Raw genomic sequence first — 25,131 nt, forward strand, 5'->3', positions numbered from 1 at the left:
TTATTAAAAAGTACTCTAAAAATTTTAGCTGCTTTTTTCACTCACAGAGCAATAGTGAATAATTTTCAAGAAAAAAACTACATTTTTCTTTTTCAACGGCAGATTTTCTTTTTTACTTGACACTTAACAAATTGTCTATGAGGAAATAATGAAATGCAAAGTTAAAGCAAATTTTAATAAATCTCAATTTATAATTGCTTTATAGATGCTCTTTTAACATTAATATATTATAGATTCTAATGAGGCTTTTAAGCAGTTTTATATTTTTGGGAGCGAAGAAAAACACAGTTGGTAAGGTGAAATTATAGAACTTGTCAGTAGATCTCATACATGAAAATACAATGACCTTACCCTTATGCAAATTAAGAATAATTGTTATCCATGATATCCATTATGTCTCTGTAGCTTGCCACTAAAAAATCCTTGTAGACATGAAAATTGTTTGACAACCATTTAATGAGAAGTAATTTTATAATTTTCATAAGTTTATTTTTAATGTATTATTTTTTAAATTCCTAAAAATAAAAAACTGAGTATCTTCTTAATCAACTCCATGACCTTGGAACTGCCTCTCTCCCCCAACCTTCAACTTGATTATTAACCTAATTGCAAAGCTACAATCTATGTTATAAAGTTTGGCAGCTGCTTTTGGTAAGCATTTGACTCTACTTTAAGGTAGCATTAAATAGGTGTTAAAGTAATCTGTAAAAGAATAGAGGAGGAATAGAGAAAAAAATCTGATGTCAGAGCAATAAAGTGTTTTATAGTGACAAATGTGTGTTTTTATTATGTACATCGCAGGTGTGAGCATACAGTTCCTTTGTTCCCCCAGACCTGAGGAGCCTATTGAACATGTCACAGCATGTCTACAGGCCTTACACACTTTGCTCGATTCTCCTTATGCCCGAATCCATATTGCAGAAGATCAGGTACAGTATATAATAAATTATATGCTTTGTTTTCATCATATTTGTCTTAAGATAATTTTCTCCTGTATGAAATAAATATATAATAAGTATTTAGGATTTGACTTTATCATGAATGTTGGATGACAAGGCACTGCCAGCATAGAAAGTCAGTGTATCTTCTTAGATGTGTTTATCGGTAATCAAGTAAAACTAAAAATTAAGGGATGCCTTCAACCCCAGCTAATGATTCTATTGATAAAGGCCTGAAGTAATTTATAAGGTTGTTAAATAAATTATACCACTTTTAAATGTTTGATAATGTTTTATCTCTCATTTAATGAATTTTTTTTGCACTGGCTCAACTATTCATTAACAATTTAATGAATTGCTTTTTCTAATTTCTATATGTAATTTTAGAGGACTGTATTCATGTTATAGATCCAAGCTACTGGTGGATTTGTCATTCTTTTTAATTAGAAATTCTTTTCTTTTCATGAGAACCATCTTTTTGGTCACCATCACACATCTACAGTGTGGGGTAATTTTCCATAAAACACAGATAAAGAAAGTTGAGAGCATTCATTATATCAGATTAGTTGTGCACATGATGCTGACCAAAACCAAAATAAAACAAAGCATATGCTTTGTGATTACAAGATTCACTCACTGATGAACTCTTCCTGTACCCCAGCCTTGCAATCTGGAGCTGTTCCTCAGCTAAACTACAGCTTACTGCAAGAAACTTGCGGTTTTTATAAAATTTAAAACTTAATCTGTGAATGAAGAGAGAATACTGTGTTTACACTCGCTCATTTTTTTTTTAACATAATACAGCCCACACCCAACTACCTAGCTTTTTTTTTGGACTCAGTAATGTTTTGTTTATCCAAGCACTGCTTTACACCTGAATGGATTCTATTTTTTTTCCTGAGTTGCATCCTATAATTTCAAAATCATCAATATTATATTCATTTACCCAACAACTTTCACTCTGTGCCTATCCTGCATCAGGCACAGTTTGAGACTATAGATACCAAAAGTACAGGTACTTTTGATCCAGGTACAGGGAGATCAGGACGGTATGACTAATGCTGAGCTAGTAAACATATATAAAGTTTGATGACAATAGAGGGAAGGAGCCCTGACATCAAGGAAAGTAAGAAATGGCTTTTCAGTGGAGATGAGAGTTGGATTAAATCTGAAAAGAGAAATTAGTGAGGCAGCACAAGAGAGATGGGTTTTCCTCTCTGGGAGAAAAGCAAATCCAAAGACAAGGAGGCATGAAAGAACGTGACAAGTTCAAGGACACTACTGTTATTTACTACAGCTGAGACAAATAGAGCATGTGAGAGTTGTTAGGAGATGAGGCTGCGTGACAGGGAAAAAGCCAAACCATGAAGATTCCTGTATGGCATGTGAAAGGGTCTAAAAATCTGTCTTAAAAGTGATAGGAAATCATTAAAAATGTTAAAATAGAGGAATGACCTGATTAAACTTGTATTTCAGAACATGGTATATATATAGAATTTGATCACTTTTATCGACTTTGTGAAATTGGTCTATAGGACATGATAAGGGAGGCAGAAGGGCCAGTTAAGAGGCTCTTTGAATTTTATTTCTAGAGAAATAGTGAGTTACACTGGCCTAGGAAAACTGAATAAAGGAATAAGAAAGAGGGCTGGGACTGGAACGTGAGGGTATATTACAAATAGCAAACAAGGATGGAGATCAGGGAAATAAGGAGACTACTAGAGAGGTAGGAAGAGAACTAAGAGAGAACAGAGTTACAAGGGCAGGGGAGAGTTTCACGGATAGACAACAGTCTCAAAAGAACCAGAATCCAGTATATCAAGACAGAAGAGGATCCAGGGAAGGTTACTAGCGATCTCAGACAGAGCATTCTATCTTAGGTGGAAGAGTGAGGGGTGAATGAGGGGTGAAGGAACTGGAAGCTTCTGGGCTGGGACCAGAGGAAGCACAATAGAGATACAGGACATGGGGACAGAGAAGGTTCTGAGAGGATTGGGGGGGGGGTAGGGGGGAGGAAATAAACAGGAAAGACCTGAGTGTTTTCCTTATACTGGGAAAGGAACCGACCTAGACAGAGAAACTGAAGACATATGGAATGCAATCAAGATCCTTGAAGAATCCCTGGGAGGTCAGATAAGATAGGACAGGAAGCAAATAAGGAAAGATGAATCAGCCTTGGGTAGAGTCTAGACACTTGATCTTAAGGAGAGAGGTAAAGGTAGGTTTGGTTATAGTTAAGTTTTTTTCTTCCTCTTTAAAATTTGAGACAGGTTCATTGGATGGGTTTGATGTGGATGATTGTAAGAGGCTTAAAGTGAGTGGTGGAAGTTTGTAATAGTTGCTGAGATGAATGGGAGAGGGGCTTACGGGAAGTACTTGGTATCCACAGTAATTTATTGACTGAAAATTTGTTGGGATAGAATATGACCATTTCTCAAGACTGTTAGATTGTTCTTACTTGTTACAGAGCCATATATATTAATTTTAGTTACTAAATTGATTTATTTTTACATGCATATTTTCTTAGATTGTAATATAATTTTGTCCTTTGAAATTAAGATTAATTAAATTTACCTGTATTAATTTATACTAGCTGATTGGTGTTGAGTTGCTAAGTGTTCTGCACCGCCTCCTGTTGACCTGGAACCCACCCTCTGTTCAGCTGCTGGTCACTGGGGTCGTACAACAGATAGTAAGAGCTGCTCAGGATTATCTGCAAGAAAAAAGAAACACTCTAAGTAAGCACTAGAGATTATGCTAATTTGGAAGTAGATGTTATTTGTACTCTAACTTTTTAAGTATCAGTGCCAGGAAGTTTTTAATTAAAAATGTAGTCAAAGGTGTAGAAGATTGGCAATTGATTTTGCTTTCATTAGGAAAAACCAAATGGGGGGCACCTGAGTGGTGCACTCATATAAGCATCTGACACTTGGTTTCAGCTCAGGTCATGATCTCAGGGTCATGGGATCAAACCCTATGTCACGCTCCAATCTCTGCTTGAGATTCTCTCTCTCTCCCTCTGCCCCTCCCACTTGTGCTCTTTCTCTCAAATAAATAAATAAATCTTAAAAAAAAGAAGGAAGGAAACAAATGAAATTGCTGGTAGTCAACTATTTTTCACCTTCAAAAGTGTCAACCTCACATGGTTCAACCTAAAATATATGTTCCTCATAATATGACATACATTCCTAATAAAAATACCCAATAAAAATTTTTGAAGTAAGAAATGGTTTGTCCTTTACTTTTAGAGAGAGGTAGGTAAACAGAATAATAGCAAGGTAGAGAATTATTGTGAGAAAGACATGTGTTGCCAGTTAGACATTCAGTTGTAAGTTGCTTTAAAAGAATTTCTCAGGGGCGCCTGTGTGGCTCAGTGGGTTAAAGCCTCTGCCTTCGGCTCAGGTCTTGATCCCAGGGTCATAGGATCAAGCCCTGAATTGGGCTCTCTACTCAGCAGGGAGCCTGCTTCCTCCTCTCTCTCTCTGCCTGCCTCTCTGCCTACTTGTGATCTCTGTCTGTCAAATAAATAAATAAATAAAAAGAATTTCTCAAATATACTTACTATATAGTTTTATCTACTCTGTGCCATAATTTTTTTTCTGGAAATTTTACCAAATTTTCTTTCATCCAAGATGAAGATGATGTGGAGAAAGAGTCATGTCTTATAGTTGGAGAAGGCGGTGACAGCGGTGGTCTTGTTCCTGGAAAATCTCTTGTGTTTGCAACTATGGAGCTGTTGATGTTCATTTTAGTACGTCATATGCCGCATCTCAGTACCAAGATGTCGGATTCACCCAGTCACATAGCCACCAAAACTCGACTGTCAGAAGAAAGTGCTCGTTTGGTGGCAGCCACAGTTACCATACTCTCTGACTTACCGTCCCTTTGTTCGCCTGCTGGTACAGTATTAATTAGTGTTTGGAAATGCATTCTATTACAATAGACAAAGATGAGCTTGCCTTTGATTTTAAGTGCTATTATAACTTATCTTCTTCTTTCGTCTCAAGTATAGAAGGAGAAGTTAGATTAAGGATTTAAAAAACCCAAAACTTGAGATGTTCTTCAGATACATTTCAGACAAACTTCACAAAGGAGATACAACCACAGCTTGAGGCAAGGCACTGGACATTAGCAGACAGACATATGGTGGCATAACCAAACCTGTTAGTTTCTGATCTGTTTGCCACTCTTGAGTAACTAACCCACCATAAAAACATCAGATGAGTATGACCACCAACTCTTAGGAGGAACTAAAGAAATTATAGCTACAAAGATGATAGTTGTCTGCAGATATCTGTAAAGTACTGGATGGAAATATAGACTTTCCCTCTATTTATCTGGAAGAGAGAAATAGTATAAAGAGTATAAAGGTAAATTTCAACCCAACACAAGCCTATAGATGTGAAAATAATGAGTTCCCTGTTGCTGGAGCTTTACAGGCCAAGCACAATGGCGGCCTGAGAAAGTGTTGAGCATCTTCCATGAGGTGGGAGGTTGGATTCGATGACCTTAAAGTTTTTTCAGCTACAAATTCCAGGATTTTTTCGTTTCTTCTTTGCTTACCCATATAGTCCTTTCTTCGCTTTTCCCCATTTGGTTAAGGCTGACTTGAGTACACTGAAGATTGATTACATGTCTTAGAATTGCTACCAGATTCATTCAGTTGCTCAGATAGTTATCAAAGTATATATGGTAGTGCTTCCCTTCCATTTTTCTATCTTCTTTTCTCATTTTCATTTGAAAGGCACAACATATTAAATAGGTGAAATATTAGAAATAATAAAAAACGAGGCTAGTTGGAAAAAGAAAAGAAATATTCTGTCTTCTTTAAAATAACTTGCTACTTTCTCACTTTCTTTTCCAAACATTGAATTATAGTAATAGTAATGCAATAAATTTTGCATTAACAACAAGGGAAAAAATAGTATTAAACCAGAATCAATTGTAAAAACAATTGAAAGAACTGTAATAAGCAAACTGATTAGTTATGAGGTATCTGATTTGTTTTCAATTCAGGGTGTATGACAATCCTGCCCACGATTCTATTTTTAATTGCAAGAATATTGAAAGACACAGCAATAAAGTCTGCAGATAATCAGGTTCCCCTGCCAGTCAGCGCAGCACTTCAAGGAATTAAAAGCATCGTGACACTCTCAATGGCCAAGACTGAGGACACTCAGAAACAGTGGACAGCTCTAATTCGCAGCACTCTTGCATGCATCCTGGAATATTCTCAACCAGGTAACCTAATCAGGGCTTCAGACCCATAATCTATCTGTTTGTCAATAACTAATTGAATGAGCTTGTCCAAAAAGTGCTTTATAACACCGAATCAACACAGAGAGGTGTTGTGTGTGTGTGTGTGTGTGTGTGTGTGTGTGTGTGTGTGTGTGTGTGTGTGTGTGTGTGTTAGTCACACCTTGCAGATAGGAACTTTAGTATCCCTTTCTGGGTATTCACTGTAAGTGTCCTTGTCTCAGCACTTACATACATGTTGGATGTATGTAAAAAAGAGACAAAATTTCTGTCCAAAAAAGGACAGAAAATTTCAGAAAATATACTCAGAATCAAATAGATATGTGTTAATATATTTGTTTCGTATGTTTTCTTTTTAATAATAATAAAATAGGAAAGTTGAAGTATCTTTCACCACCCCAGCTTATCCTCAAATGAAACCACAGTCTTGATTTTGATTTTCATTCCAGAAATACTTACATATGTAAATCAATATACTTTCTGTATTAATAAATATAGGCATATATTAATAAATATTAAAAATACACATACATAGTAAATGTATATATGAATTCTATATCAACTGAGATAAATAGCCATGAGCAATATATATTTATTTCTTTTGTGTTTTTATTTATTTATTATTTTTGAGATTTTACTTATTTATTTGACACAGAGAAGAGAGCACAAGCAGGGGGAGAAGCAGGCTCCCCACTGAACAGGGAGCCTGATGTGGGACTGGATCTTAGGACCCTGGGATCATGACCCGAGCTGAAGCAGATGCTTAACTGACTGAGCTACCCAGGCATCCCTCTTTTGTGTTTTTAAATTTACATAAGTAATGTCAGAGTATATCATTGTACCTGCACATTCTCACTTAAGAATAAGGTTTTTTGAGCTATTAATGTGTACATATAAAACCCACATTTTTCCTTTTAACCTCTGTATTGTTTCCATCACATGAATTTTTCAGTTATTCATTCCCTTCTCAATTGGTATTTCTGCTATTTCTGATTTTTTCCCCATTATAAAAATTGCTGCCATGAAAATCCTTATAAATTCTTCATACATTTATGCCATGAGATTTTCTGGGGTACCCCTAGAAGCTGAATTGATGGCATATTTTAATTTTAATTTTGTCAGACATGGCCAAATTACTCTCCAAAGTAGCCATATGAATTTACACATCCACCAGCAGTGTATAATAATCTCTATTTTTCCACATCCTCACCAATACTTGGTATTTCAGACTTTTAAATTTTGCTATCTGATGGTTAAGATGTACTGTCTTACTGTTTTAATTTGCATTTCTCATTTTCCTAATGAGTATAAGCATTTTTCATGCTTGTGTTTAATTTTGGGGGAAATGCTTTTTCACATTTTGTCCATTTTTCTTCTGTGTTTGACTTTTTCTTTCATTGTATTTCCATTTTAAAGAAAATGTCAGAGGACTGAAGACAAAGAATAATAATTAAAGATTTATCATGTCACCTATCACCTATTAAAACATGTCTACTCTTTTTTTTTTTTTTTTTTAAGATTTTATTTATTTATTTGACAGAGAGAGAGATCACAAGTAGGCAGAGAGGCAGGCAGAGAGAGGAGGAAGCAGGCTCCCTGATGAGCTGAGAGCCCAATGTGGGGCTAGATCCCAGGACCCTGGGATCATGACCTGAGCCGAAGGCAGAGGCTTAACCCACTGAGCCACCCAGGCGCCCAAAACATGTCTACTCTTAAGACTGTGGAGCAGGTCCATGAATCAAGAGATACGGCAATGAAACACACAAATTACTTAAAACAGACATTCATCTACGTGAGAATATAATACATGATGAGAGCACATTCATTATTCCTCAAATGGTTTCTGTCAGCTGTTTGAGATACCAATTCCATTTAGGTCCTCACCTTCTATCATGACCCGAAATAAATACCAGAGAAATTGAAGTGGTAATGTATAGTTTTAAAAACAGTTAAAGAAAATACATGTAAAATTTTTATGTAAGAATGGCAAAGGAGTATGTAAGTGTAAGAATGGAAAATATCACATGGGAAAAATATCAATGTATTAGGCTATATAGAAATTAACTTTTACCTGTCAAAACATCTTACATTAAAAGGTAGCTGAAAAATTGACAATAGTATTTATGTGAGTGTTAGTATCAATAATGCACAAATAACACCCAATAGAAGAAGAGGAAAGGAAAGAACACACGTTAGTAAAAAGGAGATAGAGGTGTCCACCACACATATAAAAAAGTCAGCCACATTATTATGTAAGCAAAGAAATAAAAACAAAAACAAAATAATATAAAATTTTTTCTTGTAAAATTGATGTTTTTTCTTTTAATGTGACTGTATAGCTGAAATTGGTACCAAGAGAACATTTTCATACTTTGCTGAAGGGAGTTTAAAAATGGTTTAAACTTTCAGGGAATCAGTTCTACAGAATGTACAAGGAGCCTTGAAGGATTCATAATGTTCAAGGTTATCTATCACAGTCTATTTTATAATAATGAAAATATGTGATAAATATAAGTACCTGGCAGTGGTAAAAATTATTAAGTATATGACTATATATTAATTTGGGTTATAAATCCATTATACTGATTTAAAATCATATTTGTAAATAACTATGTATTTAAAAAAAAACAAACAAACTACCCCAGACCAGAAGAAATTCAACCAGAACCTAAAAATTAAACTGTCACAGCACCTGGATGGCTTAGTCTGTTGAGCATCCAACTCTTGGTTTGGCCCAGGTCCTGATCTCAGGATCCTGAAATGGAGCCCTGCGTCAGACTCCATACTCAGCATGGAGTCTGTTTGAGATCCTTTCCCTTCCTCTCCCTCCCCCTCTACTCCTCCTTGCCCCCTGCACTTGCTCTCTCCTTTTTCTTTCTCTCTCAAATAAATAAATAAATAAATAAATAAATAAATTTTATTTCTAATTTCTTTAGAAATTAAACTGTCACTGGATGGTAGAATTACAAGTTCTATTTTTTTCCCTAGACTATTTTTATATTGTTAAGCAATGACCATGTGTTACTTTTATTATTTGAATTTTTTTAATACTAATTATTTGGAAGAGAAAACTTTAGTTTTATTAATTCTACTGAAACTATTTTAGCTTTATCTTGAGTTAATATTTTGCTTTTTAAAGTAGGTTTTTAACAAACTAAAGAAATGTTAAAAAAAATGTTAAATGCCACATTTATATATGTATGTATATGTGTAAATAGGTAAATAGATACTAATAACAAAGTAAAGATATAGTTAAGAATTTGTTTAAGGATATAAATATTGTTTTAATTTTCATGAGGCAGTTCCAAAGTCAATAATCACACATTTTTCCAATTGTCAGTTATATGGGAAGGTTTTGATATTTTATCAGTCTTGTTCATTAATACTAAGTTAATTTAAAGGTATGATAAAATTAACTTGCCTAAAATAGTCTGTCCAGAACTGAATTCTCAGTAGACAGCCAGTATGAAGTGGGAGTTAAGGCCACAGGTGTTATTTGTGTAATATTTGTAAGGAAGGCAAGTAGAATCCCTTGCTTTACAAGGAAAGTTTTATAATAAGGAATTTTTATTTAGGAAATCACATTACCTAGTATGAAATCCAAGACTTCCATTTAGAAAAAATATGCATGCGTATGTACATGAACACAAACATATGTATATAAATCTCCTTGAAGGTAGTGTGTACTCTTAAGATTGCTGCCATTTTTCTTCATTTTTAAAAAGTTTTCAATTTTGAAATAGATTTCAAACTTTTTAAAATGTGAACTACATAGTATACCCTTCTAGATTCACCAGCTGTTAACATTTTGTCACATTTTATTACTCTATAATCTGTATGTTATTGTTAATGTCATTGTTTATTTTGCTGAGCCCTTTGAGAATACACTGAAGTCATCATGACTCTGTACTACTAAATGCTTCAGAGATGTCCTATGAACAAGGACATTCTCTTACATAACCACAGAAGAATTATCAAATGTAGGCAATTTAACATTGATACAATGCTGTTACTGTTCAGATGCAAATTTTACCAATTGCCATAATAATGACTTTAATAGAACTTTTTTTTTTATCCAGAATATAGTCCAGGATCATGCATACTTAGTTGTCGTACTTAGTTGTAATGATTTAGTCTTCTTTAGTCTGAGGCAGTATCTCAGCTTTTTTTAAAATCTTTTTATGATATAAATGTCTTTTAAAAGTACAGACATCTATTTTATAGATTGGTTTTCAATTTGGAATTGTATGTTTCTTTTTCTCGTGGTTAGATTCAGGTTATGCTTTTTTTGGCAGAAATACTATATGAGTATTGTTATGTCTTTCTCCATGCATCTTGTAAGGAGGCATATAATGTTGCTTCATCCCATTATCGGGAATATTAACTTTAATAACTTAAGATGGTATCTGCCATATTTCTCCACTACAGAGTTGATGTTTTCCCCTTTTACAACTAATAAGGAATTTGTGGGGAGATAATCTGAAACTCTGCAATTATCTGTTCCCCATCAAGCTTTCACCCAATGGTTTTTGGGGTTTTTTTGTTGTATTTTAAGTAAACCCTACCCCCAGCACAGGACTTGAACTCATGACCCTGACATTGAGTCGCATGCTCTACTGACTGAAACAGTCAGGTGCCGAGTGGTTTTAACATCTGTTGTACTTGAACCAGTTATTATTGTGATGATGTCAAAATGATAATTTTCTAACTTCATCCTTAATTTTCTTCCTTGTACGCTTATTAGCTAGCATTTCATGGGAAGAGCTTGTTCTTTGCCCTTATTTTTTATTTTCTTATGTTTGTTATTACTATCAGTACAGACATGATCCTTTTTTTAATTCAGTGGGTCCATTTTTATCATTTTGACATATTCCCGTTATTTCTTAAGCACATTTTTACTTTCTTGCACCAAAAATATAGCAGGCTTACTTTGTATTTTTCCTGTTAGTGTTCTGGTTCCATCACTTCTCCAAAAGAGCCTACTGTTTTAGTAGAAAACAGTATTTAAATGGCAAATCTTAAAGTCACAATTTTAAAATAAAGTGTTAATTTTTGAATAAAAAATTGTCACAGACTCTGAGTTACAAATTGTTTTTATTTCACCTATGATAATATTCCTGCTATATGGAGTTCTCAGGTTTTTAACAGGTATGACTTAGATTATTGTAGATTGGCTAAATCCTTCAAATTTTACAACTTTTTTTCTTTATGTTAATAGGCTTCTTTCTATTATTCTTAGCTCATCCTATTTTATGTCAGTACCCTAAATACTAGATAATGTTAGCATATCAAATATATATGTTCATAATTTTGATAAATTACTGATTATCATTGAGTATTTGCAGTTTCCAAATAGTCCAAATTCATACTTAAAGAATGTTAATAAGTTCAGCTGTGGAAGAAATGAGAATGACAAAATAGTCTCTTACTTTATATGTTTAATAGTAGTTTTCTTTAGAATAAATATAGATATTTCTTGTATTTCTAATTATATACTGTATTTCTGTTAGGTTGTATTTATTCCCAAATAAATGATTTCAGTAGAAGTTCTTTAAAATTATAAGAATACTGTCTTGAAGAAATTGTGCAAAATTTTTTGATTATGGTTGTATAAAATGTGTAGGTTTCATATTTATTGAATAGAAAGGTGTTATCACTAAGAAAGTCTGTTCTGGATTTTTAAATTACTTGGAATATCTTATAATCAGTTAACTTTGTTGGAAGGAAAGTATTTGGAAATTTTTGATTCATCTAAACTACAAAGAGGTTACATAACTTTTAAGTAATTTTATATTACTATGTTATCTTTCATTCAAATTTGCTTTCCCTTATAGAGTTCTTGTTAGGACTTATGCCTGAAATTTTTTCCGTTAATATTGTACCATCCAGAAAAACAAGGAAAAAAGGACTTCAATACAGGACTTATGATAAAGTATCCCTTTTTCCTTAGTAGTAATTGATTTCTATTCAGAAAGTTGTTTATGGATTGCATTAGATTGAGGCACACACTGCTATAAATGTCCCTGGGGGAGAGAGGGTTATTGTTCAAGATTGGAATTCCAAAATATGTTGGAAATAGCACATTGCTTTCCTTTTTCATGTATTTTAATATTATTCATGTATTTCAGAAGATTCCATGCCTATGCCTGATGAAGTAAGCATGCTAACAGCAATTGCGCTCTTCCTGTGGTCTGCTAGTAGTGAAATAATAGGAGTCCAATCATTACAGAATGGCTGCATGAACAGATTTAAAAATGCACTGAATTCATGTGACCCATGGGTAAGTTACACTTAAACAGAGAGATAAACATTCTATTTTATCAGTAAAATTTCAGATCAATTCATTAAAATGGGTGAGGCATTATTTGAAAACCTAAATATTTGTTATATGGGTTTTCAGTAGAAAAGCTGGAAAAGATCACTCAGTTTAAGCACTAGGAGACGTGTGTGTGTGTGTGTGTGTGTGTGTGTGTGTGTGTGTGTGTTTACACCTGCAAAAAATTCTCCAGTATCTAAAATATTTGATTAACTCTGGCTTATAATGGTAGAGACTTTGCAGGAGTCTATGGTTATTACCTTTCACTGTTTACTTAATGATACCAAAAGCATTAAAGAATAAATTTATATTATTACATGTTTTGATGAACCTGTTGGAAGCCAGTTTTTCTAGAAAATAAGTTTTTTTGGCTTCACAATGTCAAAGTCTAAACTAATGATTCTCAAAGCTGCTGCACATCAGGAAAAAAAAAAACAGCTTAATAACATGATTCCTAGACTCTGCCACTGTCTTCCTAAATCATAAATCTGTATTTTGAAAACATTGCCCAATATTATGTCCAGAAAGGTCTGGCAACTTCTCTTCTACCAAAGTGCTGAAACAGCTTTATTCCACTATTTATCCCATATGGTGATGGGCCTTCCTTCTATCTTTCCTTCCTTCCTTCCTTTTTTTAAAAATTTTTTGGGGGATTACTATGAAGTCCTTTTAAGCTAAAGTGGAGCCAATGAGATTTTACTTTCTAGGCCTGGAAAAGTTAAATTGGCATAAACAGTCATTTCCAGAGAATTCAAATGAATTTGCGTTGTCTGACTGGGGTATTTTTATAGCATTGTTTGACATCATTTAGATATTAGCCTTCCTTACTAAATATGTTAGGTTAAAATGGAAGGGACAATTTTCAAGCAAAGAAAGAATTAAAAACATAAATTGGAGTTCCTGGTTTATAGCTTCTTCCAACACATAGAAAGAAATGAATTATATAAGCTTGGTAATTTGGCAGTTACCATATAAGGAATATTTATTTAATTAATTTCTTTTCAGTTTTTTTTAGTTAGCTTATTGGAAGTTTCGTTATTCTAACTTTATTTCTATAAATAGAAAATGGTATTAATTCATCCCACAGTTCTATTTTCATCATGCAGTATCACATCTTTTCAGCATATATTAAGTTGCAATGTGATTGTACAGCAAATGAGAACTATCACACATGTTAATTAATAAAATTATTTTCGGGGCACCTGGGTGGCTCAGTGGGTTAAGCCTCTGCCTTTGGCTCAGGTCATCCCCCACCCCGCCTGCCTCTCTGTCTACTTGTGATCTCTGTCAAATAAATAAAATCTTAAAAAAAAAATTATTTTCTTATATAGGTCCAAGCCAAGTGTTATCAGCTTCTCCTCTCAGTCTTCCAACATTCCAATCGTGCGCTTTCAACTCCGTATATCCATTCCTTGGCTCCAATAGTGGTTGAAAAGCTGAAAGCTGTTGAAAGAAACAGACCAGCCAGTAGCACAGAACTTTTAGCTGTTCAAGAAGGAATCAAAGTTCTGGAAACATTAGTTGCTCTTGGGGAAGAACAAAACAGTAAGTATTCTTATAAAAAGCCAATAATCCAAAATGAACTGTATTTTATGTATATTTCATATATATATGTGTGTTGTGTGTGTGTGTGTGTGTATATATATATATATATATATATATATCTTACTTGATATTAGACACAGACCATTGCAACAATAAGTTTACTAAGGAGTGGTTACTATCTGAAAGCTTAATATTTTGGTCATGGTACTGATATAATATATTGAGTTATTTATATTCATTTTTTTTATGAGCAAGAAGTTAAAATAAATTACTGATGGCCTTTAACACATTGATTTTTTTTTTCTAGGAATGTACTCTTTAAGAATTAGGAAAATGTGGATATTTAATAGGTTTATAAAAGTAATTTATTATGGTGTTCATAATAGAAATACAGAAGCTTTATAACAAATAGAATCAGATTAGTATTAATACCAAACATCATTATTAAAATACCTCCAATTTTTAAATGTAAAAATTATTTTTATTTAATGAAAAGTTACCAGATACGTCCAATTAATTAGAGACTTCCATAGCTTAATACCTATTCTTTATTCCCTTGATTTCATCATAATCTAAAATTTGTTTTTAAAAATATGACTTAATTATTGCAGCAGAAAGACTATATTTTTTAAGCTAATACCTTACAATTGAACATTAGGTGTTTCGAATTTTTCAAAATCATAAATAACTGAGATGAGTATACTTGTACAGATATCTTTGCACACATTTTTTATTATAGCTATCAGATAAATTACTTAATGTGAAATTACTGAGGGTTGAAAGGAATGTACATTTTAAAGACTTTTAATATATATTGCTAGATTACTCTCCAGATAACAATTACATCCATTTTTTTTCTATTGTAAGTTTTTTCTTCTTCCCTTGAAAAAATTTTTACAGTAAATTGGGAAGGTAGTAGAGACTTTGAAAAGTTACTGTAAGAGCTTCACTATAAAACAATAATCCAGAGGTGCCTGGGTGGTATCTGACTCTTGGTTTTGGCTCCATTGGTGGTGTTGGGTCCTGAGATTGAACCCTGAGTTGGGCTCTGTGCTCTGTGCTTGGAGTCTGCTTGTCCCTCTCCCTCCCCCTCTATTATTCCCCGCAACACACACACATGTGCATGCTCTCCCTCTCAAATGAATAAATAAAATCTTTTAAAAATAATAATAATCCAGAACTATGATAGTGGAAAAGGAGAAATGCAGAGGTGATGATGAAAAAAAAAATTGATCTGACTTGATGAGTGACTAGTAATAGGGAGCAAGAGAAAGAGAAGAGCCAAACAGGACTGTGTTACGTGGAAGAAACATGGAAGCAGTGTCAGAGTTGGAAAAGTCAGGAAGAAGGACTGTTTGGGAGTTGATAAGTTTAATTAAAATTAGATATTAATAGATTATTTGGATAGAAATGTTGTGACTGACATCATGGTCTATGTTTGTGGCCATGATGGAGGAAACCAAAGGTAAATGGTGGCCATCACATTATTTCATATATGCTCATTCATTTATTCATTGATTTTGATGTTACGTTCCTGATGAATGCCATCATATCCCCTTAATAGGACTCATTTACCTTTGGTTTTTGCATGCATTTGGCCTTATATTTATCTTAATTTTTTTTAAATGCCAATTTAATTATACTTAAAAGTCTTCCTATAATACTAAACATCTGTTATCTCAGTGAAGCAGTCTATTAAAAAATGAAGAAATCAGGATAATGCTTATTGCTATTAAGATATGTCTGAGGTATATCTCACTAACACTTAAAATTATAATATATAGTTACATAAAATATAGTAATGTAATTCCCAGAAGATAAATTTTCAGCTTTTAAATTTGTTTTGTCACCCAGCTTTCTTCACAACAGTTACAAATGCTAATTTTTTGTTTTTAATTTTATAGTATCCATTAAAGAAATAGGCAATGAGTGTTTTTCACCCAACATGACCAGGGTTATAAGCTTAAGACATTGGAATTATATTTTAACCTTAATTCTTGTTCATCATCTTTATTCAATCTGTTACTCAAAACTTGTCCTATCTTTTTTTGAAACTTCTCTGGGATTCAGGAGAATCTTGGTTCCTATTCTTGTACCTAATCGTCTCAACTAAATAGCTATAATAGTTTCCTAACAGATATTCCCCATCAATTTTACCTCTCCTTTGTTTAAGAATTGTGAGTAGTGGGGCACCTGGGTGGCTCAGTTGGATAAATGTCTGCCTTCAGCTCAGGTCGTGATCTGGGGTCCTGGGATCGAGCCCCACGTTGGGCTCCCAGCTTAGTCTCTCTCTCTGCCCTCTCCCCACTTATGTTCTCTCTCTGGCATGCCAGCTCTCTCTCAAATAAAAAAATCTTTAAAAAAAAAAAAGAATTGTGAGTAGTTTTCTCTTGCATTACTGCATCGAATCTGAACATCCTTACACAGTTTTCCAAACTTTTATTCTGCATTCCAATGTGTATCCACTCCCTGACCAGTCCAGTTTTCTCACATGGCTTATTTTAACCTCTGTACCGTCTTCAGTCTATTTTCACTCTCCTCAGGTGTGTTTCTTCCTCTCATTTCTTATTACACAAACAGATTTAACCTGCACCAGATCTCATTTTTTCAAGAAATGTTGCTCAATTACTCAGCCCACTCTCATCTTTCCCTTCATACAATTTCTTTGGCAGTTATAATCAACCTTATTCTATGGCCTTTTGGTTTTAAGATAATCACTAAAACTATAAAATCCTAAAGTATTCTTCCACTTTATGAGGCTTTTGAGGAACTATATCTCAGATGTTCACTATAGGTTTTTACTCTAATTGTTTGATGTGCTGGATACCCTTTTCAACTAGGCACTAACAGCTTTAGGTTTATAGCTGTTGATGAATTATGTATTTCCTAAAATTCCTAGCACATTTCTAGATACTTGATGGGTACTTAAATAATTTATATTTTTTCCAGTTAATTAACTGTTAAAATCAAAACCTTGCTTTTCAACCTGATGTTGAAAACCTTGTCTGCTTTAGTATGCACAGTGTACTGAAGATAATTTCATATTTATTTGGTAATTCATTATTATATCTTCTATAGAAGTTCTTATTATACAGTACTGTTATAATTCTCTGTGAGGGAAATTGAGCTAAATCTAGCTAATTGGAGAATTCTTGGGACTTTTAAAATATCAGCTTGCTACCTTTCTTCTGAAACTTTGTCATGGAAGAATATCGAACTGATAAAAACTTCTGAGGGGTTTTCAAGGCAAAGGATGTTTGTGTTTGTTCATTCATTCAACAAGTAGTTATTGAGTGCCTGCTGCATACCGGGTATGTTCTAGTCATGAAATAACTACACAAAGATTTCCTGCTCTCATGGAGCTTACATTGTAGAGCAAAAACAGAGACTGTGAACATCCCCCCCTCCTTGGGTATATCTGTATCTATTTTATATATAAACATAAAATTTTGTATAGATAAACATTGTGTACATATATCTATATACGTAATTTTATATAGAAGTGAAAGTGGATATAACTATAATAATTTTGGATATAGATATAACAGATGCTGAATTAGGAAGATGCTTTGCAGAAAAAAATACAGGGAAAGAAGATGTTCAGGGACAGAATGGGATTAGGGTTCTGGAAAGGTCTCATGATTGTTATCATTGTATTTCTTGACGTCAGTGAATGTTGTATTCCACATTCTGTATCAGATGTTTCCTGCTCCCCTGCAACCTTGGCTACTGTCATTCTACAAAAGTTAACAAATTAAAAGTGGAAAAAATTATTATTCTCAGTGTTGATTATCAGATACATATGTATACATGATCACATTTTTTAAAGAAAAATACTAGCTTTTTTTTTTTTTTTTTTTTAAATTTTTTATTTACTTATTTGACAGACAGATCACAAGTAGGCAGAGAGGCAGGCAGAGAGAGAGGAGGAAGCAGGCTCCCCACTGAGCAGAGCGCCTGATGTGGGGCTCGATCCCAGGACGATGGGATCATGACCCGAGCCGAAGGCAGAGGCCTAAACCACTGAGCCACCCAGGCGCCCCAGAAAAATACTAGCTTTAATGAAATTTATATTCCAGGATGGAATTGTTAATACGGGAAGACAAAGAGACTAGTAAATGGGATGGGATTAAACTTCCAAATAAATCTTTAAGGGCTTAGAATATATGTCAACCAGACACAGATTCTTGGGTTTTTTTAATCCTAAATTCTATATATTTGCTTCTTTTTGAGATATTTTTCCCTCACTTATTGTGGAGTTTACTGTTGGGGGGGGGATGATAAAATGGGAAATAGTTGTATTTCTATTTTTAAAAGAAGGAAATACCTAGTTTTAGTTAAATAATAGTAAATTGATGCTGTTCAGGTTTCTCTTTCCTACTCTATCCTCCCTATTCTGAAATACCCTGAAAAATGTCATGATCTTACTCTCAGATTACATTCTACCAGATGGCAGTTATAAAGTACTTACTCCTTTTTACCCTTTTAGCCAGTATTTTTTCACTTTTTTTTTTTTTTTTTTTTTGTAAGTAGACATCTCGCCCAGCATGGAGCCCAATGGGGGCTTAAACTCATGACCCTGAGATCAAGACCCAAGCTGGGAAGAGTTGGACACTTAACCAACTGAGCCACCCAGGTGTCCCTAGCCAGTATTTTTTTTTTTAATAAAACAATATAAACTAAAATATACAGTCTTAACAAACTTGGTCTCCAAGCCAAACATAGCCTGGCATTAAGTAAACATTTAATATTAATTAATGTTAATTAATATTAATTATTTAATATTAATTATTGTTGAAGTCTAAGACAGATTCTGTCTATTTGATTATGTTTTATAGTGGCTGAGACTACTGTGGTAATCGCCTATCTTAAAGTCTATTGTAATTGACAGATTTGTGATGATCTTCAGACCTTATCATTGTTCCTTGCAGGAGTCCAGTTACTTGCCCTTTTAGTTCCCACTTTGATCTCTTACCTGCTGGATGAAAATTCTTTTGCCTCAGCAAGCACAGTTTCCAAAGATCTTCATGAGTTTGCACTCCAGAATTTAATGCATATTGGACCTCTGTATCCACATGCTTTCAAGACAGTAATGGGAGCGGCTCCTGAGTTGAAAGTACGTTTGGAAACTGCTGTTCGAGCAAGCCAAGCCAGCAAAGCTAAAGCAGCCACCAGGCAGCCAACCCCTGCTGTACATTCTGCACCAACGATTAAGCTAAAAACCAGTTTTTTTTAACTTGATATTCCATTCATTTTTATTTATATTGTCAACTGGCAACTAATTAGTGATCGCCACTGTACCCTTCCGGGGTATAGATTCTACTTCATTTGTATATGGGTATTGTATGCTTCTAAGTAGGTTAAGTAAAATAATGCTCATGCCATTCTCTGATTTGAAAGGGGTGATTGTTTTTATCATGGGGTAGATGTGCTCTCCTTTTTTTTCCTGTGATGCTTCTTTTTTATTAATTTATTTTTTAAATACTGAGCCATAATCTCTTAAATTTAAGTGCTAAAAACAATTGTATCATGTTGGGCAGCCTATTGGTATTGTCAGGAAAAAAATAGGTCAATATTCAACATCTGTCGTGAAAAAATTTAATTGAGAAACAAGCAGAATTTAGATTTTGAAGTAACTCAAATAATGGAAAATGTTTCATGGTGTATATAATATGAATAAAGTCACACTTTCTTAGCATTTCTCAGAATGTCCTTACCTTTCTGATAGATCTTTTTACTTCCATATTAGATAACTAAATTATGCCTGTATTTTAGTTGTTAGCTGAGTTAAAGCTCTCATTGAAAGATCCATTAAAATGTTTCAAATGTGGAATAATGTTCTGCTTTTTTTTTTCATGGCTAAAATTTGGCCTTGGTTATGTTTTATAATTATAGAACAGAGCATTGAGTTCTGACTGTGATGGTTAGTTTCATTCATCAAATATTTATTGAGTGCCTACTGTGTATGAAGCATCAAGCTAAGTCCTGCAGGGCATACAAAAATGAATTTGTCATAATTATGATAAGGCCAGTCTTTTGTGGATCGGAATTTTACCCCATCCAATAGATAATTGATGAGATGAGTGTTTGCCACAGTGTTGAGCAAATTTTAAACACCGGGTTTTACCAGTATACCTAGACTGTAGTATCAACAGCAAGTCACCTTTCTGAATATTCCAGATGCATACCTGTTTGTCATCTGCTGCCACCTACTCACTCTCATGCCCTCACCAGCTGGCAGCTCCCATCCCCTTGCTCCTTTTCCCAACCAAACATTTGCAGCTGGAGGAGGTTGCCCATAAAATGGTTCTGCCTTTGACAAGCTCTCTTATTTATTGTCTTTGGCAAGGGCCGGGTGCAAAGAACTTGTCCACTCTTTCCCCTTTTGGTGGCAGAAGTATAATAGGGGGAAGACTGGACCAGGGGATGGTCAGTCTTTAAAACTCAGAGAGGTGCTTTCTTTCACCTGTTGTCTCACTTTCCTTTATATCTACAGGGTTGTTTTTTCATTTCTGAGTTGCTTTGCTGAAGTTACTCTCCTTATTTCAGGGGTGGTTTTTTGGTCACAGTTGTATTGAGATGTAATTCAGACATATATTTCACCCATTTAAAATGTACAATTCAGGGAACCTGGGTGGGTTAAAGCCTCTGCTTTCAGCTCAGGTCATGATCCCAGGGTCCTGGGATCGAGTCCCGCATCGGGCTCTCTGCTTGGCAGGGAGCCTGCTTCCTCCTCTCCCTCTGCCTGCCTCTCTGCCTACTTGTGATCTCTGTCTGTCAAATAAATAAATTAAAAAAAAATGTACAATTCAGTGGTGTTCAGTTTATTCACAGGGTAGAGCAACCATCACTACAATCAATTATGAACATTTCCATTACTCCTGAAAGAAACCTCACGGGGTGCTCAGTCAGTTGAGCATCCAAGTCATGGTTTCAGCTCAGGTCATGATCTCAGCGTCGTGAGATCGAGCCCCAAGTTGGGCATCCACACTCAGTGGGGAGTTTGCTTTAGATTCTTTCCTTCTCCCTCTTTCTCTGCCCTTCCCCCAGCTGGCACACATACTCTCTCTTTCTAAAATAAATGAATCTAAAAATAAATAAACCTTAAAAAAGAAAGAAAGAAACCTCACACAATCTTTCCAATTCTCCCAAGCCTTTCACTACCATGGATCTACTTTCTGTTCCCATCAATTCTTCTGTTAAAACCATCTCATATAAATGAAATCAGAGAATATGTAGACTTTTATAACTGGCTTCTTGACTTACTGTTTTTTTTTTTTATCTGTTTTTCTTTTTTAAATTTGTTTGGGTTTTTTTTTTTGTAGCCTTCAAAAACCTTTATTGGGGGATAAACCTAGTTCTAATGGAAAAAGCCCACCTCTGAAAAAGGAGTTGTGGGTATGTAAGCTTGTCTGATGGACATTCATGACTTGTACATTCATGGCTCAAAATAAAGACCCTCAAACACAAATGAGTCTAAAGCCATTACAACCCAAAATTGTGTGATTTGTTTACATGTGCTTATCTTAGCTCTTAAAATATGATCTGTGTAAGAGGAGCTGCACCTTCCTCATGATTAACAGAAGCACATGGCCATTAAAAGGGCAGGGGAGGCCCCCAGAAATGACAATTTAGAGTATAAGGTTCTCCTCTCCACACTATTCAGTCCACAAATATCCAGGAGGAGAATGAAATACAATCAATGCTCAGGTGCCTCTCAAAGAGGCAGATGTGATTTGGAACTTTTTAGCACAATACATCTCAACTACTCTGGCTGTGCCCTACATGAGATGCAAAAGTAGGACGCCCTACATGAGATGCAAAAGGATTGTGCCCACCACAGTTTGCCCCTAGCTCCCGTGCAAGATGCAGCTCCACTGTAGTCTGCGTCATGTCACTGAGGGAAATGAGTGCCTCATAGCAACCCTCATGCCTCATTAATACCAGTCTGTGGCCCTCACTGACTCAGTGGTGGGGTTTTGTTTTGTTTTGTTTTGTTTGTTTTACTAAAAACATCTGAAGAGGAGCAAATGGTTGCAACTGCCATCAGGTCACAGCAATTTCAAAGCCGAAAAGGCTCTCCATCCCCTGGTCCAGTCTTCCCCCTCCCCCCAATTTACTTCTGCCACCAAAAGGGGAAAGGGTGGACAAGTTCTTTGCACCTGGGCCTTGCCAAAGACAATAAATAAGAGAGCTTGTCAAAGGCAGAACCATTTTATGGGCAACCTCCTCCAGCTGCAAATGTTTGGTTGGGAAAAGGAGCAAGGCATGTGCACAAGGAAGAGGGAGGAGGCCCTTTGTCAAGGATTTGGTGACCCAACCCCAGATGCCCAGCTTGGTGCCAGCAGACCAGGACCTACCGAAACCCACTATTCAGACAGAAAAGGAAGTGAAGACACCAAAAAATTAAAGTCAGTTCTGAAATCTGCACAGTTGACATTTGTTCTTTGTAGCAGTAAGGCCTTGAGTGAGAATCATGGAACTTGAGGAACACATTCTTTTCTTCAGGATTTAAAAAATTTTATCATGTACCGGAAGACTACATTCAGCGTGGGTCAAGTCTAACAGCATTTGCTAGAACTTGGTTGTTAGGCACACCTAGCACTGGGAGGAAACTTTGTCTAAGCAGAGTGGCTAGTGGGCAGGCCAGAGGCCTCTCCTTCATTGGTCCCCAAGCTGAAAGTCCTGTCCCCAGTTGTGTCTTCTACCTCTACCATTCAGATCAGCACCTCACCTCCTGCTAGCAGGGGGCACACTGAATCCTGACATCCTCCTCTCCTGCTGGACAGCCAGAAGTACAAAAACAGGTGTGGATATAAAAATGTCTTCATCCCAAGTCATTGGGTATCTGAACATGAGGAGGAACTAAAGATGTCCAACAAGATTTCCAATGAGCTCGTTCATTACCGAGCCTCCCATGATATAGTTGAGTCCAAGGATAACCATGATAAATAACAGGCCTTAACTTGTGTTTCAAACCAAAATGATACAATCATGTCTCTGTTCAGCTGGGCCCAGACATAAAGTACTGACACGATCAGAGAAATCATCAGCAACTGCATGTTCATTGCTAAGCTGGTCATCACGATGCAAATCCGGTTAAAGAGGAGCATGAGTAAATTGGCGGCTGACCTCCTATCAAAAGCTCCTGTTTCAAGTCCTGTAAAATACTTATACAAGAAAGAGGGCACCTGGGTGGCTCAGTTGGTTAAGCAACTGCCTTTGGCTCAGGTCATGATCCTGGAGTCCCAGCATGGAGTCCCAGCATTGAGTCTTGCGTCTGGCTCCCTGCTCAGCAGGAAGTCTGCTTCTCCCTCTGACCCTCTCCCCTCTCATGCTTTCTCTCTCTCTTTCTTTCTCTCTCTCTCTCTCAAATAAATAAGTAAAATCTTTTAAAAAGAGAGATAGAGAGAAACTGACCAAATAAAGAAATCTAATTCCTGGACAAACAGGGAAATACAAGGTGGCAGCGATTGCCCTTCAAATCTGAAAGTGATAGAGGAAGGCTTCTTCCGGCCAGAGGAAGAAAGAGGCGGGCTGATGAGACCAGGTTTGCCAACAAGGGCACCGCGACAGTGGTGACCAACCAACAGGGCACGATGGCCAGGATGCTCCTGAAGCAGTCCCTTATGTGGGACATCTTCACCTTTTAGGTGGCTGGGATGTGCACAGCTGCCCAACTCCCCATCCCTGGCCTCTCACCACACGGTCCCCTCTGTGAGTGAAAGGTGTGGAGGAGGAAGCTGCCCAAGCTCGGGAGAAGAAGGCGGAGATCCCCAGATGTGCGCCGCCCTTGACTTAATATTTTTAAGCTTCATCCACGTGGTAGCATACATTAGTACTTCCCCCCTTTCTGTGGCTGGATACTACTCCACTGTATGTGTACTGCATTTTGTTTATCCATTCTCCAGTGGATGGACACTTGGGCTGTTTCCCCCTTTTGCCTATTAGGAATAATACTGCTGTGAACACCTGTGTGCAAGTTTTGGGTGGACGTGTGTTTTCATTTCTCTTGGGTATACACCTAGGAGTGGAACTGCTCACTCAATGGTAACTCTTCAGCTTTCTAGGGAACTGCCAGACTGTTCTTCAATTGCTTGTTTCTTGTTTCTTGCACATTAAACCCCTTTTCGCTTACCTATTTATGAAGTATAAACTTTATTTATGCCTTGGCTATTTCCTGCCATCCCAGACTTCTCCCATCATTTCCCACCTTGAGATAGACTGCATCACGCATTAGCAATGATTCTCTTTTTTTTTTCTTCCTCTCTCCCTCAGTACCTACCCCCTCCCTTCCTTCCTCCTTCCTTCCTCCCTTCCTCCCTTCCTTCATTCCCTCTCCCCAGAACTACTTTGTACTTTCTCTAAACTCTTCTGAGCCACTGACAACCCAACTTCTAGTTTTCTATGACAATATCTATAAAAGAAGCTCTGTTTGAAGAATTATATTTATGAATTTGTTTCACTGCCCAATCCCTGAGATTCTTCTCAACCCAAATAATCATACTTATTTGGTTCTAAATATCCAGTATCAGAAAGCTAAAAGGAATAGCATCATGACAGCTAATGGATTCTTTCTGAAGCTTAATCTGAGCAGTTTTAACATTAAATAAAGTATTTTCTATTTAATTTCTGGGTTCTTGTTAATTACTATCCATTTGAATTCTGAATTCAATTAGAGAAAACTAAACTTTGAAGTCAGGTTTCTCTTTTCCAAATAGGTTCCCTATCTACCTATAGGGATAGAACTTCAGAAAACCTAACCTTTTGGGGGCTTCAGTTCCCTCATCTATAAAATGAGAGGAAAACTTACTAGGTATTCTGTGATCTTCTGCAAATCTAAAAAGTACATGACTGTGGAATTATCCTGCTCGTTTTTATCAAGAAAGTGAGTCTTTGGCTGGTCCTTTAGTATTAGCATATCATATTATTTAGGCTGATTAATACTTTTTACATGTATATAAAATAGCTATCCTAGTAGGACTGCATAAAATACACTAAATCCAGAGAGCAGTTAAAATACTGCAGATTATCACGGTCAAGAAGAGCTGCCCTTTCTGCTGTGCACCAGGCACT

The 25,131-nt window shown here is 35.7% G+C and overlaps 1 protein-coding gene and 1 pseudogene across 2 annotated transcripts in view; one reads left to right on the top strand and one right to left on the bottom strand.

Moving 5' to 3' along the window:
• The window catches only part of HEATR5B (HEAT repeat containing 5B), a gene marked incomplete at its 5' end in the record, with an annotated part of 103,568 nt that extends 82,740 nt beyond the window's left edge, over positions 1 to 20,828 (top strand). The window contains 7 exons of the mRNA XM_080813663.1: positions 802 to 929; positions 3,532 to 3,676; positions 4,571 to 4,837; positions 5,955 to 6,179; positions 12,323 to 12,474; positions 13,842 to 14,055; positions 18,987 to 20,828. Of these exons, the coding sequence (XP_080669789.1) occupies positions 802 to 929; positions 3,532 to 3,676; positions 4,571 to 4,837; positions 5,955 to 6,179; positions 12,323 to 12,474; positions 13,842 to 14,055; positions 18,987 to 19,291 (1,436 nt within the window). The 3' untranslated portion in view covers positions 19,292 to 20,828. The remainder of the gene's footprint in view (positions 1 to 801; positions 930 to 3,531; positions 3,677 to 4,570; positions 4,838 to 5,954; positions 6,180 to 12,322; positions 12,475 to 13,841; positions 14,056 to 18,986) is intronic.
• Positions 20,829 to 22,716: 1,888 nt separating this feature from the next.
• Positions 22,717 to 23,695, bottom strand: LOC308349612 (derlin-1-like; annotated as a pseudogene). The gene is made up of 2 exons: positions 23,476 to 23,695; positions 22,717 to 23,246 (listed from the first exon to the last, which is right to left on the bottom strand). The product of its transcript is annotated as a derlin-1-like (transcript).
• Positions 23,696 to 25,131: the final 1,436 nt, after the last annotated feature.

Source organism: Martes martes (assembly GCF_963455335.1).
Source record: "Martes martes genome assembly, chromosome: 9".
Lineage (NCBI taxonomy): Eukaryota > Metazoa > Chordata > Mammalia > Carnivora > Mustelidae > Martes > Martes martes.